This window comes from Zeus faber (assembly GCF_960531495.2).
Source record: "Zeus faber genome assembly, chromosome: 4".
In the NCBI taxonomy this organism is placed as follows: Eukaryota; Metazoa; Chordata; class Actinopteri; order Zeiformes; family Zeidae; genus Zeus; species Zeus faber.
Window position 1 is genome coordinate 16,327,709 of NC_137191.1, and position 18,817 is coordinate 16,346,525.

Here is an 18,817-nt window from a genome sequence, read left to right on the forward strand (position 1 = left end):
TAAAAGCTTACTATTTAGAATATATTTAAATATATTTAAATGAAGTCTTTTTTTTTTCCATAATTCTTTTTCCAACAATTGAATTGCTTCTATACGTACGGCACAGTATTTACAAACGTTACTCGTTTATGGTATTTAGCGACATCCTGTGGCGGTTCACCGAAACCACACCAAATGTGACGTCAGAGCGTGACGCACCTGTCAGTTTCCCAGCTCTCGGCGAAGATGGCGGACTCGCAGTCGGCTGGCGTCGGAGACGAGCAAGAAACCGAGAACGAGGACAAGGAGAGCAGCAGAAAGGCGGCCGGAGCGGCGCACGGCAAGGAGGCGGCCGGATCGACGGAGGCGTTGCGGTTTGACGGGAAACGTGGCGGAAGTAAGGCGAAGAAGCGCAACCTGTCCGGTGAGGCGAGCCCTTTGCTCCCTGGACGCCACAGGCTTCATTGTGCTAAACGCTAGCCGCTACCGGCCGTGTGTTGCGGATAGGTGTGTGGGGTTAGGGTGGGTGGGTGGGTGGCGTTTTATCACCGTGTTGCTGCTTTTTTTGCCCGCTGGTTCCGGTTCGCTCCGAGGTTGCACCACAGGCCAACGGGGCTACTGTTATTAAAACGCTTCTGCACGTAACACCCTCCCGTATGTCGACGTGAGGGAGGGAGGGAGGGAGGGAGGGGAGGGAGGGGAGGGGGCCACGCACCAGAGCACTTTGAAAAGACTTAAAAAGACAGCGTCAACCACACCCCCTTTTCACTCTGTAAGATTTTAGAAGGGACGCACATCTTGGATCCTGCCTCACTCTAACGGGACCCGGCGCTGGAGACATACCAGCAAATCAAATAGAAATCGCAGTCCCAGGCTGGTTTTGTGATCTGGGCTCACCGCCATCGCAAAACCAAGCGACTGCCAGACAGATTTCCTTCCCATGGTCGGACTCTTAACATCCCAGATAAAGTGATATGGTGTATGTGTGTGAGTGGGTCACAAAAGGAAAAGGTGACTGAGATCTGTGAAGTGAAACCCATGTTGACCCTGTTCCCCCTCCTGTTTCTACCCTCTTGTTCCCCCTCCACGCCCGGCTGCAGACCTGTCCCTGGTCAGGTTCATTGGTGCCGAGCTGACCAGAGGATACTTCCTGGAGCACAACGAGGCCAAATACACCGAACGCAGGGAGAGGGTCTACACCTGCCTGCGCATCCCCAAGGAGCTGGAGAAGGTAAGCCCTGCGGACGGACGGGGCGAGCTGATCCCGTTTTGAAATGTTGGGAAGACACGGATGTATCGTCAGCCGGATCCTATGTGTGTTTGGCGGTGACGACGGAAGGGACAAAGTAATCCGTGCGGCTGGATTGCGATGGATAAATTGGATGACGTTTTGGATGTTCTGTCTCTCCTGCGATGTTTTTGCGTGTGTGTCTTTGTTTCTCTACTGTCTTTTCTTAATAATTTGAATCCCCTTTTTCTCTGATCCTGTCGCCAGTTGATGACGTTTGGATTCTTCCTGTGTCTGGATGCTTTTCTCTACGTTTTCACTCTGCTTCCCCTCCGAGTGCTGTTGGCCCTCTTACGACTTCTCACGTTGCCATGCTGCGGCCTTGGGTAAGGAAGACCAAACGACACAATACTTTCTTACCATTCCATTTGGGGCACAGACAGCCGAACAGATTTGTGGCGTCATTTCAAGTGAGACCAGGACAAAAGAAAATATAGCAGCAGCAAGCGGCAATTCATGGGTTCAAATCTTTTAGCGCTTAACAGAAGGAAGGAGCTCGATCGCCCAATATTAAAGCCGCCAGCAGCAAACAGGCAGGTTTCGCTGTTCACAAAGCTGAGAAAAGTCACTTAAAAGTCAGCTAGTTTAATTCTGTTTAAAGGAGTGAGGCCAATTATACACCTGTTGTATCAGAGGGCTGCAGGAATGAAGTTAAGCTAATATAAGCAAATGCTGATATTGCCATTCCATTGTGTATTTATTTTATAAATAAATAATTGATATAAATGTTTTAGCTAACATTAGCGAATCAATTCACATCTGATGAGCATATTAGAGGGAAATATTCCCGGTAAGTCTGTGTCGGTTGCTGTTGATATCGGTGATTTTATTACTTTCCCACAATCCCCACCGCAATTTATTTTTTTTCTTTTTAAATAGAAATAAAACCCCTTTTAGTTAATTTTCGTGTTTCAGCGCCAACGTTTATCAAATCAAAACTCAAATTTGTAAAATACCAACCGTGTTATCAGTCTGACACTGTGAAAGTGAAAGTAGCTTAGTCACTTTCACTTTCACCGTCACCCACGAGCACAGTCACACAGTCTGTCACATTTCACTTATTACAGGAGAGAAAGAAGGCTATAGAAGACCTTAGATCACGTCTAGATCGGCACCTGTCTCCCTCCATGCGAAATCGCCATGTGTAATTAGTGCCCGCGCATAACGGGGACACTCTGCCCTTAATGGTAACACCGGTGGAAAAAATCCTCGTCGTGGCGTCCATAGCGTACAAGTCAGAGTGCAGCACAATATCCAGTAATTCCACAGATGTGCGATGAAAGTGGGAAATATACCCAACCATCACCAACGGAATGTCCTCTAGTGCAGAGCTTCCCGAAGACTGACTCGCAGACCATGCCAGGCTGCAGGGCATTTGCCGCTGGACCAAGAGAACGTGGGCAGGATTTTTTCAGGAGCGATGAGCAGCAGGAAACGGAGTAAATTAAATACATCTAAATACATGCAGCGTTTTCACTTGCTTTTTTTTGAGAAAAGATTGCTCTGATCGGATCTGCGTAACCGTGCGTAAGCCCCCCCAATACATTTGAGCATTAGAAATTTGAATAGATTTAAATATTAAAAATAATAAAGCATACAAATTCAAATGGTATTATAGACGAATATCTGCAGCTCTATTGTATCACCACAATGTATGCAGCATTTTAATAATTGCTTACTCAAAGTTCTGTCATCTGCGATTGCATTTCCAGTAATCGTTTAGCCCTACTTTGAACCCTAAACAATTTTGTTTTGATTTTCCAGTACATGCCTTGTTCTCTATGTGTACCCCCACACATTGCAAACTGTGCAAACTATTCATATAGTTATTTATGCAGAGTTCAGTTTACGTGTTTCAGGCCTGATTCGCACTCGCAGACAGTTATTTGGAGATCGCCGACCAAAGCCCCGGATCACAGTCGAATCTACTCGCTCCCCTAAGCGACAATCACTGTGTGAACTGTTGAAGACGCTATCCGAAATCTCGCCGATGCCTCGCAGACGCCCCAAAACATATCAAGCATGCTAAATATCTGGTCCTGGTGGGGAGCCTTCCAACGAGCTCTGCCAATGAGAGCAGACACAGGGTGGTGGGGAAGGAAGGAGTCGAGATGGAGGGGAGGAAGTGCACCGGAGCAGTATATATATATTAAAATTAAATATTTTATATAATATATAATAATTAAATATCTGGTATAATATAAAAATATTTTTTTTAAAGAATGCAATCATTTTGTGCAAATCAACGCACAAAATTGGGCCACCTGTTTCTTGCGGTCATCCATTTCAGAAGAAAAAAATCCTGTCCATGCATGGCTATGGCGTCATTGCCCGTGTCACTTCTCGCGTGTGTTTTTGTGACAAAACGTGGTTTGGTGCCCAGACAGACTCATCAGGGATTCCTCCTGGTGAAAGATCTTTTAATGTGTGACCCCCTCGTCGCCGATCAGTCATGTAGTGTGAAAACCAGACGACTGCAAGATTCCCGATCACAAGTCAGAAAGTTGTGTAGTGTGAACAGTGCAGCGATCCGATGACTTGAAAAGTCGTATTCGTGTGTCCGCGGCAACACACAAAATACCTTGTGTGATATTGTGTGCAGCCTCTAGAGGGGAGGATCGTTCTGTGTCTGGCTCTGGCCAAACAGATAAGAGTGAGATTTAAAGTGTAATCTTGAGCAGCCACAATTGGTCCATAATCGGCTGATGCAATTACATGAGCTGATTGCAATCATTTTTCAAAACCGTTCTATTCAATAATTATATTTCATCCAAATATCGAGGGAATTTTAAGTCCATGTTTAAAATGTTGCAGTAAAGAAAACGTGAATTTCGTGTGTTTCCATCAGTTGAGTTAAGGAGTATTAAATGTAAAATGTTTATGTTCACTGTGAATAAATGGCTCTTCTTCATAAGGTGTATGTGTATGCCACTATCCTAGGCTTAAACAATGATAATGGAATTAAATTGATACAAAATGACAATTAAATGGTCAATTGCAATTATTTGCAATTGTCATGAATGTGACAGCCCTAGTGTAATCATCAAATCATTAATAGCCTTGATAGGGCGACTGAGAGCGGGTCGTCCAATAACCAGACCCTTCCTGGTTCGATACCCGGCTTCTCCCCGGCAGCGCGTCGAAGTTTCCTCGAGCAAGACACTGAACCACTTACCGCCCTCGATGAGCCGGTTTGCGCCTTGCACAGTTGCCGCCGGCATCGATGTATGAATGTGTGCGTGAATGGGTGAATGTGAGGCGCGTATCGCAATGCGCTTCGAGGTGGTCGCAAGAGTCGGAAAGCGCTACACCCTACCTGCAACCCCCTTGGTGGTAATCCTGTTTTGTTCTTTTTCCCCTGCTGTATTTTTCCGCTCTCTGTGTGTTCAGTGGCTCCCGTATCCTCCAGCCGGCCCAGGTGTGCGATGTGCTCAAAGGTTTCATCATGGTGCTGTGCTACTCCATGATGAGCTACGTCGACTACTCCATGATGTATCACCTGATCAGGGGACAGTCTGTCATCAAGCTCTACATCATCTACAACATGCTCGAGGTGCGCGCTCCTCCCACAGTTTGTGCGGCTGCTTGTACAGCCTAATGCTAGTCAAACGGCTCTCATACTTAACTTCCTCCCGCTGCTGTTTCCTCGCCAGGTGGCGGACCGCTTGTTCTCCTCGTTTGGTCAGGACATCCTGGACGCGCTGTACTGGACCGCCACCGAACCCAAGGAGAAGAAGAGGGCTCACATTGGAGTTATTCCTCACTTCTTAATGGCTGTGCTGTATGTCTGTATCCTCTCCATGAAGTAAGTGTGTGTGTGTGTGTGTGTGTGTGTGTGTGTGTGTGTGTGTGTGTGTGTGTGTGTGTGTGTGTGTGTGTGTGTGTGTGCGCGCGTGTACAAAATGCTCCCTCCCAAGCTGTTTTGTTTAACACGCTTCATGCCAGTTCTCCATGCCATCCTCATCATGGTCCAGGCCACCACCCTCAACGTAGCCTTCAACTCTCATAACAAGTCCCTCCTCACCATCATGATGTCCAACAATGTGAGTGCAAACACACACACACACACACGAGAAAAGCGCCTGTAGTGTCTGTACACAAGTGTCGGGTTACCATTTAATTTTTTCTTTACAGTTTGTGGAGATCAAAGGGAGTGTGTTTAAGAAGTTTGAGAAGAACAACTTGTTTCAGATGTCCAACAGCGGTGAGTGAGTGCTGCAAAGACAAAACAAATCTCAAAAGTCCCCGCCAAAGACTTCTATTTCTATGTGAGATTGGTGTTTCTTTTCCCAATATCTGTGCTTTTTAAGCTCTGCGAATTGGCAGAAGGTACATTTTTGGAATGAAGCTGAGCCCCGTGTGTACAAAGTAGGTTAATCCTGGATTGATGTGTTTGCTTTTCCATAGACATAAAAGAGAGGTTCACCAACTACATTCTTCTGCTCATCGTCTGTTTGAGAAACATGGAGCAGTTTTCATGGAACCCTGGTAAATACCACTTTGAAAGGACATTCTCCCACTATGAGATCTTAAATATCTATCCTTTTTTTTTTTTTTTTTTTTTTGCCTCAAGTTTTGAGTTGATATCATGTTATTGATTGTGATGGACCTCAGTAAGAATCTTTTAACAAGGGCTTCCTCCAACCTCATGACCCAGACGACCCATTTTGCGTCTGTCTTAAATGTTTTTTTCCTTACCAATATATCTCACCAAAATCATTCTGCAATGTGTTTGATGCCAGACCACCTGTGGGTACTGTGTCCCGATGTTGTCATGGTGATAGCCTCTGAGGTCGCTGTGGATGTCGTCAAACATGCCTTCATTACCAAATTCAACGACATCAGTGCTGATGTGAGTATATGCGCCTGGTGTGTTAGAGACGGATCGAAACGTAGAGATAAGATACATTAACACTTAAATCCCCGTGGGGAAATTCTGGAGAGAAAAAACTGGTGGCGGAGGTTGCGAGGTAGCTAATGTACAGCGGCCAGTTGCACATCAGGAGCACTCAGGGATGTAATGTCTTGAGCCCGACCGATGCCAACGCAACATTTACAATATAATGCCTAGTCGGACTTTGCTTATTTTGGTGAGTAACTTAAAAGTAGTATAAAACAGACAATTACAGAATAAATAATCAATGTTTTATTTATTATACTATTGAAAACCAGGACTCATCGGCTGCATAACTGCCGGTCTCGATCCTCAAAAAAGTAAAATAATGGCCCTTTGGTAATGTCTTGCTAAGGAGAAGCGGGAATCAAAACCAGCATCCTGGGGTCACCAGATGACTCTCTACCTCACTCTGTCATTCTATATACAGTACAGTGATCAACCACAACATTAAATCCCACTGACAGGAAAAGAGAATAACATTGATCATCTTGTTCCAGTGGCACCTGTCAAGGGGTGGGATATATTAGGCAGCAAGTGAACAGTCAGTTCTTGAAGTTGATGTGTTGGAAGCAGGAAAAATGGGCAAGCGTAAGGATCTGAGCCACTTTGACAATGACCAAATTGTGACGGCGAGACGACTGGGTCAGAGCATCTCCAAAACGGCAGATCTTGTTCCTGGTATGCAGTGGTTAGTACCTACCAAAAGTGGTCCAAGGAAGGACGACCGGTGACAGGGCCATGGGCGCCCATGGGGACAGAGGATTTTCGATCTTTTTGTTTTTGTTAGTTTTTCCTTGTATGAAACAAACATTTTAAACCCAACTAAATTGCCTCGGATCAGGACTGTGTAATGGATTGTGGATTGTGTAATGGAGAGAAGCGATCTGTTCACTGCGCGTATACAAATGCGCTGCGCAGTGAACTTTATAGGCTCTAAGTAGGGGAGGAGCTCTGTGTGTGACTGGCCTGTCACGGAATGATGTCGACACAGCCAGCCAGTGTTGACACATTTTACTCTCTACTCTGACCAGAAGCAGAATCCCCACCGTTGATAAAAAATTGATGGGGAATCCCCCTCCCCCTGGCAAATCGCACAGTGTATATACCCCTCATCCCCACCACCCAAAACTGAGCCATGCAGGACCAATAAGTCCAATGAAATTGGTGGTTCCTGATGTGTTTCCACTGTGTACAGAGCCAGCAGGGCTGTGTTTGCGCCTATGGTGTCGCTATAGTAACAACATACTATTATCAGCAGTTAGTCTGTTATGCTATGTAACTAATGGTAATTACACGTTTTCCAATTTGCCACTCATATTTATTGGAGTTGATTGCAACATTTTTGTGTCCTGTTCTGTACATTATTGTGCAATGCTGGTTGGAGCATGAAAAGAGTAGTGCGGTCACGGCTCTTTCCTGTTGCGTTTGCATCAACCTCGAGGGACAGTCAGGGGACCCGCCCCCTTGCCCTGGTAAGTAAGGGACTAGCACCAGGTCTCAAGCAAGGCCAGAATCTTTCAGCTTGGTTACTGTAACCAAGCAGGAAGCTGTAATGGAAATGAATAGAGAATCACCGCACCGCATGACCATGTAGTGGGGAAAAAAAGAGAGAGAGGCAGAGCGAGAGAGAGGGCGTCTCTTGTAACTTGGGGAAACTCGATCACACACATTATCTCTGAGGACAAGGCAGCACAATGTGGCTTTGCTTCCCTCTATTGTCCACTGCTGGGTTTCACTCTTCCAACCTGCTCTACTGACTCACATCAAGCTCTGCTCTGTCAACTTGTGTCTTTGTGCTCCTACTGACACGCCAAGTCAACAGTTGTGATGTGTAGTCATCATTTGACCCCCTTGGTCCGTCCTGAGTTTTGCTTCCCTTTACACTCAGTCTTCCTTCATTTTTCCTCCTACCGGCGGTCGTTGCCATGGTTTTGTCATGGAAGCCATCCACACAGGAAGAGATGAACACGCATCCTGTCATCTTCTACTTTCACTCAAACACACGGAAACACTTGCCGTTCTCGCCTAAACCTGTGTGTTTTCTATTTGGCCTGGAGTCCCCGAATAAAACCATAAACCAACTCATCTACCAATAAACCACATTCAAACTACATTACATTTGATCAAAGCTTAATACGCAGGATGCCTGATTATTTGAGTTCCCCAAGTAGTCTGTACTCGGACCCCCGTTCAGTTTAATTTCAATATTGTCTTAATATGTTGACTGTTGTCTACGCAGCTCCTCACCTCCTCCTTCTCTCGCAGGTGTATGGGGAGTACCGAGCAAGCCTCGCCTTCGACCTGGTCAGCAGCCGGCAGAAAAACGTGAGTAAAACCCTCTTGCCTGATGCCCACCGACGTTCTGTGGAGGAGAGAGTGGAAGTGGGCTTATATGGCAGCAGATGGTTGTTGACGCAGCGTGTTGACTGTGTCCACAGGCGTACACCGACTACAGTGACTCGGTGTCCAGAAGGATGGGCTTCATTCCACTTCCTCTTGCTCTGCTGGTCAGTCTGTCGTGGTTTATTCACTGAGGTGGATGTTCGGCCTGTCACCATCATGACATTTCTGTTGCCGATTAATTGTCATATGAACAATTGCAAACTGCCATTTCATTGCCTAGGTACAAATTAAATCAAATAACGACTTTGTAATTTTCTTTTTCATTTAATGCCACCCTCATAATATATAAAGCCGATCATTTATTTGATAAATTATTGTATATGTACCAATTTTCACTTATATTTTTTGTAATTTTTTTGAATTGTTTTTCCTGTAATATTTTATTCCACGTTTTTCTTATATTGTTTGATTGGGTTTTTTATTCCATTACTTTATTATTATGGCTTATTTTATAATGTAAGCTGCTGGTGACACTGCAATTCCCCTATCATCTGTCTATTTATCTACTGTATCTATCAATCTGTCTATCTACATTTCTTATATGATGATATTCATGTACTATTAATGTAATTTCTCTTTCAGTTGATTAGAGTCGTGACAAGTTCGGTTAAGATCCAGGGCTCGCTCTCCTTAATGTGTGTGATGCTGTTCTACTTGGGGTATGTGTATTTTTTTTTGCCATATTACATACACTGTTGTTTTTTTGTTTTTTTTTATCCTGCATTACATTGTGATGCTTTATGTTTATATATTTTTTCAGTGTATCTTGTGTGTGTGTGTGTGTGTGTGTGTGTGTGTGTGTGTGTGTGTGTGTGTGTGTGTGTGTGTGTAGGATGATAACCCTGAAGGTGTTGAACAGCATCGTCGTGCTGGGGACGTCGTGTGTGTTCGTCAAAGAGGCCAACATGGAGGAGAAACTCTTCAGTCCTCCTCCGTCCGTCGCCACCAGCCGCGTCAACTCCAGAGCCAACCGCCCCAAACACACCTACACCTCGCCACATCAAGGTAGCGTGCACGTCGATGGGTCAAACACGCTCACACCGGTCTTCCTCGCGACCATTATTTTCCTATGAACTTAATCCCAGCGTTTTCTCGTCTTCATCCTCCGCTTTGGTTTCTTCCTGCTGCTCCCCCAACCAGACCTTTCTCGCTTCTACATCTTTCATAAAAATGCAGGGTTCTGACCAAGTCCTTGAGGCGCTTGAATTATGCCCTCAGAAATGTGTATACTGGAATACCCTGAAAATTGCTTCGGCCCTTTTGCACCGAAGTGCTTGAAAAGTCCTTGAAAAAAAAAGTGATAATTGAAAACCTGTGATATTCCACCTAGTTTTGTTATTCAAATCATAACATAATGACATAATTTTCCCAGAATCCCCTTTTACGACATAGATTATGCCAGGGAAATGTAAATTGAATCCAACGTATTTGGAAATACACACTTGGTAGATGACAATGAGAATATATATATATATATATATATATATATATACATATATACATATATATATATATATATATATATATATATATATATATATATATATATATATATATATATATATATATACATACACACACACAATGAGATTAAGATTATATTATATTTTAATTAATAAATGTCACATTGAAAGTGCTTGCACGTCCTTGAATTTCATTTTGTGCTGCCAGAATGAACCCTGTAAATATCACTGGGTTCATTAAACTGTTTCTTGTCATTCTTAATTCATATCTCGACCTTTATTGTGACCTGATTAAAACGGTTACTGCTGTTATTCACAGTAATTCAGCTCCTCTCTCTCTCTCTCTCTGTCCTATACAGAACCGACGGTGGAGACAGGAGGGATGCCAACGGCGTCCGTCATCCCCCAGCCCGCCGACTTGCCGGTGGGCCCGGCCCCCACGCTACCCACCAGCGATTCGGACACGTTCCTGACCACGCCCGACGGGGACGACGAGGACGACGGCAAGATCATAAACACCGACACGGGGCTGGAAGAGGACGGGCTGAAACACCGAACACCCAAGAAGGACCTGCTGGAAATAGACCGATTCACCATCTGCGGCAACCGCATAGACTGAACGGACCGTCGCAGCGCCCGGTCAGCGTCCCGACGTCACCGCAAGATTCAGGGATCACGCAGGGGTCAAAGGGCACGCTCAGACTGGACTCACTCTGGTGCAGCCACCCCCCTGGTTTATTTATTCATATTTATTACTGACTAAACAACCCGAGGCATACAGCTGTTAGAACAAGCGTCGCAGACTTTCTCCGTCTTTTTAGCCAGCCTTTTGGGCGTGTGGCTCATAGTATCCATGGCGACTGTGGGCGACAGATGATCTGTTTAAGGACAAAAACACAAGCGTGAGGCTGTGAAGTGTCACTCTGTGATTGTAGGAATGTTACAGCTGGACTGTGCAAGGAGCTCACAAGCACAATTGTGTATCAGCCGGGCACTTAGAAAGTGCAACTGGATTTTTTTTTTTTTTTTTTTTTTTTCCCCGCCCCACAAAAACAGTTTTTAATTTTTTAAGTTTTTAATAGTTGGAGAAACTGATATTTGAAATGTTTTTATGAGGAATGACAGTGCTTTTTGTATGATGGCTCATGTTAAGCCGCAGGACTGTGCGCTAAATCTAAAAGATAGCCATGCATTGGCATACACAGACAGTTGTTTTTTTTTGTGTCTATATTGATTGGAGAAAAAGAAAATACTGTGATGAGCCAAGTTGTGTGTAGTTCAAGCTCTAATAAGGAGATAAAAAGTGTGGACGGAAAAACATATTTTTCAGATCGCCATCTCATGGCCCCGCCCTGCTCTAGTGTTAAAAGACGAGAGGATTTCGTATTGCGTTGTGGGTTTTGGTATTATTACTTCGAAGCACTTCTACAAAACCTAGCTCTTTCTGATGGAAAAACTTTTTTATATAATTTTATTTTATATTTCATTCCATGTGTGATTTGGAGGATTTCTTCTTATCCTCAAGCAAATTATTTTTTATTTTTTTTGGATGAGCTTCTTAGCAATATGCTTCATGTATACCCTCCTTCTTCAAGCGTGTAGCCTGCAGATAATCACGGTGACAACTTAGACCGACAGCGTATTTTCATTTTGCTTCAAGCTGCGGCCTCACAAATTTTAGCAGTGCAGCTTAAGTTCCATTGTAGACGGTGCATAACATTAATCGTCGTTCAGCAGAGGTCTTCAGCATTATTTCAGAAGTGAGTCCAATGTTCTATCTGCGTTCATGAAACAGTGAAGGAGACGAATGAAGAGCGAATCGATTACAGAGGCGTGCAAATTAGACCAAAAATGAATCTGAATCTTTACATGGAGTTAAAACAAAAAAGATTATCATTAAATATTTAAATTAACCAAAAATAAATAGAAATAGTAGATCAACAAGACAATCTCACATGTTGAGAAAAAAACTATGAAATTGCAGTGCTTTTTCTTTGGATTTTGCAAGGAAACCATCTGTTTTGAAGAAACAGACTGATCCTCATACATTGCTCGCCCTATTTCTCTGATTATTTGAAAATTCTCTTTAAAACGCACACACACTGATCAAGTTTTTACACCCACCGGTCAGACTTCACCTCTGTATCATACAGCTCTGCAACAATTAAAGCTGTCGTCAGTGTTGTCACCTTGTTTTTTTTTTTTTTTTTGCCTGAGAAATATTGATCCTACTGCTTGACCAGCAGTGTAGTCCAGGTCAACAGAGTGAAATGTGTAACTGCATAGCGAGAAGGTGTGTGTGTGTGTGTGTGTGTGTGTGTGTGTGTGTGTGTGTGTGTGTGTGTGTGTGTGTGTGTGTGTGTGTGTGTGTGTGTGTGTGTGTGTGTGTGTGTGTGTGTGTGTGTGTGAAAACAAATAGCCAAACATTTTGAGTGCATTGGCGATTCTTAACACTTAAGCTGTGATGTAAGAAGCAGTTATAATTTCCTCATTCAGCCTCTTATAGAGAAAAGAAGAATAAAACAAGATTTGTTTCTGTAACACGTCTTGGGATTTTATTTGCTTGCTTGAATTAAGTAATAATCCAAACAGGCCCTCGTGTTGCATAACAGAGACGTGCACGCAGGCCGGTGGTGAGTGTGAGCTGCAGTGGTGCAAGGATGGAGGTATTGTGCTGTATAGTGAGAGGTCTCTGGATGAGTACTGGCTTGACATGATAACACTGCAGTCCACTGTTCCCCCCTGAATGGCCATTCACAAGACGCCTCTCAACACACTATTGACTCTCCCTCCCCCTCTCTTATAGGGAATCTGAATGCATAGTTGGTTGTTTGTTTGTTTTTTTAAACCGATCAACTTCATTCATTGAGTTTTGGTCATGTTTTGTAAAGGCATTTGAGAAAAGGTGGAAGTGGGTGGGGGAAAAAAAACAAAAAAAACCACCCTTGACATGCAGTGCACTACTATTTCCTCAGTCCCAGTCATAGAAAGTAAAGGTGCAAGCACTTTGTCACTGTACTTTAGTGGGTTTTTTTTAAGTATCTGCATTTAAGAATATTCCTTCATGGAATATTCACTTCTGACTTTTACTCCACTGGATTTCAAGGCAAATTAATTTGATTAACTTTACGAACATGCAATAGAACTGTAATAACCCCTTGAACAGTATAACACCTTCCTACAGTATATATAAATTCAGGGACGGGATCTACAGTATCAAACTGCTGATTTTGGATTTCTCATCAATGATTCCTTATAAATGATAATTAACAGTTTTATTGTGAATGATAATATGCAGTTTTATTGTAAATGGTAATGTGTATGGGCACTCATCTGCGGGGAAAAGGTACAGTAGGCCCTTCATGCCGCATTGTTATGTTAGGGCTGCCAGTATAAGAGCTGACCAGGTGTGGCGTGGAAATTCTTTTTTGAATGGAAACCAGCCGTTGTGTTGCGAGATCAAAATTGCCGGGGCTGCACCAATCCATCAGTGGCTGCCAGAATAGCAGCTCCTCTGTGTTGATCACAACAAGCTCACCTTTCACACTGAAAATGAGAACTATTATTAGCGATTCGACTCTTTTTTTTGGGGGGGGGGGGGGGGGGGGGGGGGGGGGTTGGTTCTTAAAAACTGCTAACACGGAACTATCACATGAGTCAGACGGTCATTTAAATCTGTCTAAACGGATTATTTTGGCGGAATGCGAAGTGAATTAGTGTATAATCAGTCACATTCAATATTAATTACATGTCTAGAGCTTTTTTTTTCTATCCTGAGTAGGGTTAATATTTTCTGTTCGTGAAACTGTTCTTTCTTTTGTTTGTTTGTTTGTTTTTTGTTTAAAAAGGCGCGCTTTGGTCGCAGTTCGTTTGCGATCACTGTCCAAAGTTGACAGAAGCTGTCAACAACGACGCCCGGGGCTCGGCGTTGCCGGGTCGGATCGACGGTTTCCAGCCCCCACCGCCTTCCGAAAGCCGCCCAATCCGCCCGAGCGAACTGTCCCCGAAACCCGCGGCGCTGAGGGAGCGAAGTGGGATTTGCAACCCATCGACAATCAAAAGAGACGGCCTTTTTGTTTCGTTCGGGCCACGATCGCTCTCTCGTGTAAAAGAAAGAAAGAACGAAAGAGAGAGAGAAAGAAAAAGTCACGTGCGTTTCCAGCCCGACGCGGCGAAAGGCAGCCGCGCGCGCGCGCTGCATCCCGCGGCTCGTTGAGCACGAGCACGAGCACGAGCACGGAGCGCAGGAGCACGCGCCGGCACGCGACCCCCGAGAGAAAATGTCCATCGCGAGTTTCCCCAAAGTAACAGGAGTCAGACGCGGCGGCGTTTAGAACAAAACGGCAACTGTTTGCAGGGTCTCGCCGAGGCGTTCCGTGCGTTTTCTCGTCTCCCTGGCTTTGTAAGAAGGATAAGCCGCCGGCTGAGACAGGTGTTTTTTGTTTTTTTTCTCCCCGCTCCACCCGCCGCACTCTGCTCTCCGGCTCCCAGGAGGTGGAGAAGGTGGAGAAGGTGTCGCCGCCTCGTTTTGACGCCTCGTCAGTCGGGCTTTTCTTTTGGCCGGAGGGGGATAGTTGGGCTTTCCAGCAGCCATGCTGTGGAGACCGGGGCTCGTGTTGTTGCTGTCCCTGTGCGGCGGGGGTGCCGGCAGCGAGCAGCGGCGGGACGCGGCCGCCAGGGACGCGGAGCTCGCGGGGTCCCAGGCGGACTCGTACAGGAGGCGGACCCCGCCGCCCGTCGAGCCGCTGGACTTCGGCTTCGTCCCGTCCGCGGTGTATGACACGCACGCTTACTTTGAACCGGGGGCCATGGGGATCCTGTTCCACGTGGTGCACGCCTTTCTCTACGTGGTTCAGCCGAACCCCTTCCCAAAAGGTGAGACGACCCCCAACCCACCCCCTGTCCCCCTGTCCCACTGTAAAGCTCAGCTGTGTGTGTGTGTGTGTGTGTGTGTGTCCAAGAACACACAGAAAAGAAAGTCCAAAACAGTGTGCAAATATATAATAAATATATAAATATGTCATTTATGTATGCATTTATTTACTTATTAATTTGTATGTTTATTTGTTTGTTTATTCATCTGTCTATTTATGTATCTCTTTATTTATTTATCAGTTTGTTTATTTATCTGTATCTATCTATTTATCTAGCTATCAATTTATCCATTTATTTATTTATTTATCTATTCATCTATCTATCAGTCTGTCTGTCTGTCTGTCTGTCTGTCTGTCTATCTATCTATCTATCTATCTATCTATCTGTCTCTCTGTCTGTCTGTCTGTCTGTCTGTCTATCTATCTATCTATCTATCTATCTATCTATCTATCTATCTATCTATCTATCTATCTATCTATCTATCTGTCTCTCTGTCTATCTGTCTCTCTCTCTGTCTCTCTGTCTCTCTGTCTGTCTGTCTGTCTATCTATTTATTCATTTATTTATTGATTTTAAGGGATCATTTGCTTCTTTCTTCCTTCCACCACATTTTCTGAGATTTCCCTTTCAGTGGATCAGCGTTACCGTGACAGAGTTAGTTCCGACAGGTAGACGTGCGCGCGCACAACCGGTACTGCGCGCGCGCGCGCACGGACAGCCGATACAGCGCGCGCGCGGGCACGGACAGCCGGTACCGCGCGTGCGTAGGGGACACATGTTGGGCTCTGACCCCTGTGAGGGGGGGATTAATGGGAGACCAGATCAAACATCATACACGCATGTGGAGAAGAATGAAGGCCTTTTTTGTTATCATACGCCGTATAAAACATGAACATGGTTATTTATCAGGTATAATTTCATATTCAAGGAATTTGTCTTGGTGGGTGCATTGTTCGCCAGGGAGTTATCAAAAAAAAAAAAAAAAAAAGACGATATGCAAAGAAAAACACCGAATATATCTCAGCTCGGACTCTTAGTGTGAAACAGTATTTGGGGGATGTCAACAAACTGTTGCTAGACACTACGAGTCGTCACGTTGGAGGATGACAGGGGGCAGTCGGATTGGAGGCTTTAAGTCGCTGCCATTTTAGCACCCGGGGTCAGGCCCATGGGCTCGGTAATCAATTAGCAGATCTGCGATTAGACGAGGCTTTCTCTGTCACCTGCCTCAGAACGTAATACCTTAATCCACGGGACCATATGCCGCGGTGAGGGACTTTCCAACGCAGGGAGACCACCTCGCCTGGGATGTCAAACTTCATTACTGTGAGCCTGTGGGGCCAGGTGCCACGCGTGCATTATAAATTCTGACGCCTGCGCACGTGGCCCCCGAACCTCGAATCCAACACCCGTTCAGAATATTTACAAGCGAATTGGCGCAGAAGCAGCTGGCTTCTAAGATGTGCTTAAGCCCAGCGGTAATAATCAATTTGCTGAATCGTCTTAAGAGCCGTTTGAACTGTTATTTCTACCTTAGAGCTGGAAACATAGTGGTCATTGATAGACTCGAGTTTGGCGCTTGAATTCAACACCGCCAGGTGGAACCTGAATGAGGATGTGTTGCTTCTCATGCTCTTCATCCATAAACCATGCTCCTTACACGGCAATATGCCCGCTAATAAGAATCTCAGTATGAAGCCTCTCATTTCAACGGCGCATATTATTTCCCTGCGCATAAAATGATTCATTATTATTGTCAAGACAAAGAGAAAAGTCGGCCACTTCAATCAGTGTGTTCGGAGGCGGAAAATGTTTTGTTTTAACCCGACCTGACTTGATATTTTGATAGAGCTAGATTAACAGTTCTGAGCGGCCACAAAAGCAAATAACAAAGCTATCTCTGGATGACGTAGGCTCATCATCTAGATGACTAAAGGGTGTGGCCCCCCCTCCACGCCCACGACAGGCAGATGGAAAGCGATTCTTTTTTTAGACTCCGTGAGGCTCTCCCCCGCTCTCTGTAGAACTGTCCAAAACACCGCCGGTCCCCGTTACTTCAGATTGCCATTAACAGAACTGACCAACACTCATGTTGTCCAAATAACTTAATGGAAAAATATTTGTTTTTAACGTTTTTTATAATTATTATTATTATTAACCTGTGCTGTCGGCATGCTTGGCATACAACACATTATGGAAAAATGTTGAAATTATCTGGTTCTTACAGCCACCTAACTGAGATGCTTGTACCCGCAGCTTTTAAGGAAACAGGAAGTCACACAGGGACAATGTCGAGCGTTGCCAAGGGGGTTTACTACACTTACCATCTCTCCCGTACAAATTGACGACAACATCTGCATGTTTTGGTGCTTATAACAATGTTTCAACCCCCTTCCATTGGTCAGATGTGGCACTGACAACAGTTTGCTTTGAAAGCTGCTTTAACATCCAGCGGAACTCTTTAGTTTTACCACATTAACTCCTGACGGTGGAGACTACTGACCGGATGGAGTCGACACAGCCAGGCCATTTCAATTCCTATTGCTATTCGACGATTTGAAGCAGGTTTTCGACTGCGACTGGCTGTGTGTGACTGTTCTGCCGCATGATGCTTTCAGCAAATCAGATTGTGTTGAGCCAGTCACGTTCCACTTTGTTTTCAAAGTAGCTCTCCATCATCGGCCGATGGGGTTATGCTTCGTCAACAGCAGCTCAATACAGGCCGTCGCCGACGGAACCTGATGAACTCTGTGTAGAATCCATGGACCAGGGGAAAGCACATCAAAACATTTCTATATTTGTTGTAAATAATTCATCTTTTAAGATTTGCTTTTTATTTACAAGAGGGAAAAGGTCCGCCGCAACATCTCGAGTGAATGTGTAAGATATTGCAAGTGTACTGTAACATAATGCAAATGTAGTTTTCTTCACTATTGACTATGGTTTGATATAGTCACTGATCCGGCGAGCATGGCATGGAGGAACGGCATTCTGCTGATCTCTCTGTGGTAATGGCCAACGGGGCTCATCGGTGTTGTAGTATTGAGAGACTGAGGTGACAGAAAAATGTGTATTCTCCACAATGAAATTAAATTATTCCTAACAAATGGCAGTTCTATCATAAGTACTACTAAAGTACTACTTATAACCTTAACGGCACGCATAGCAGAATTTAACCTCAATAGTTAGATAACTCTCAACTCCATGAAGTCCTGGACCCACAGTCGATCTCCTAAAATAGAATTACGCAGTCTATGAAAGCAAAAGAAAAGACATGACACTTAGAATCCCTTTTTTCTAGTTGCCCACCCTCGCCATTAAAATTGGCCGCGTGGGCTCATGTAAACACAACCTTAAAGATGAGCTTTTGGTGCATTGGGGGTTAATTCTCCACATGCAGAGGTTGTGTCTTATCCTTGAGATACACACCGGGTAGATTAGGGGATTAGCATTTGCAAATCTAATGCAAACACTATGCTCGCACTGCTACAGATGGAATTGACACAAACACACACACACACACACACACACACACACACACACACACACACACATACACACACATGCGCGGGAACGCACATTTACACACTCACACACGCATGCACACACACACACATGGGTTATATGGTCCACAGGCACATATTTACAGACACAGCGATGCACACACACACACACACACACACACACACACACACACACACACACACACACACACACTAAAGTGATTTAGGGTCATTAGCTTTGTTTATTTTTTCTTAATTACTCTGGTGGATACTAGATTGGTTGTTTATCAGGAAGCAAGTGGTTTAAATCAGCTCAGACCCCAGGGCACGTCACTGTGTCTGAAAGGGACGTGTGGGGCAGTAGTCAAAATATGTAATGTAAAACAAATATTCAAAAATGTGTTAAAAT

General features: G+C 44.6%; 2 protein-coding genes across 2 annotated transcripts in view; both read left to right on the top strand.

Annotated features, from left to right (window-relative positions):
• Positions 1 to 225: 225 nt before the first annotated feature.
• Positions 226 to 12,296, top strand: tapt1b (transmembrane anterior posterior transformation 1b; the record flags this gene model as incomplete). The annotated part of the gene is made up of 14 exons (XM_079999860.1): positions 226 to 403; positions 1,080 to 1,210; positions 1,475 to 1,593; positions 4,658 to 4,820; positions 4,921 to 5,056; positions 5,213 to 5,310; positions 5,402 to 5,471; positions 5,675 to 5,755; positions 6,010 to 6,119; positions 8,430 to 8,489; positions 8,603 to 8,671; positions 9,150 to 9,226; positions 9,400 to 9,572; positions 10,390 to 12,296. 14 exons carry the CDS (start codon positions 226 to 228, stop codon positions 10,647 to 10,649), a joined length of 1,725 nt encoding a protein of 574 aa, XP_079855986.1. The 3' UTR covers positions 10,650 to 12,296.
• Positions 12,297 to 14,622: 2,326 nt separating this feature from the next.
• prom1b (prominin 1 b) overlaps positions 14,623 to 18,817 on the top strand; it is a gene marked incomplete at both ends in the record, with an annotated part of 33,620 nt that continues 29,425 nt past the window's right edge. The window contains one exon of the mRNA XM_079999764.1: positions 14,623 to 14,905. Within this exon, the coding sequence (XP_079855890.1) occupies positions 14,623 to 14,905 (283 nt within the window). The remainder of the gene's footprint in view (positions 14,906 to 18,817) is intronic.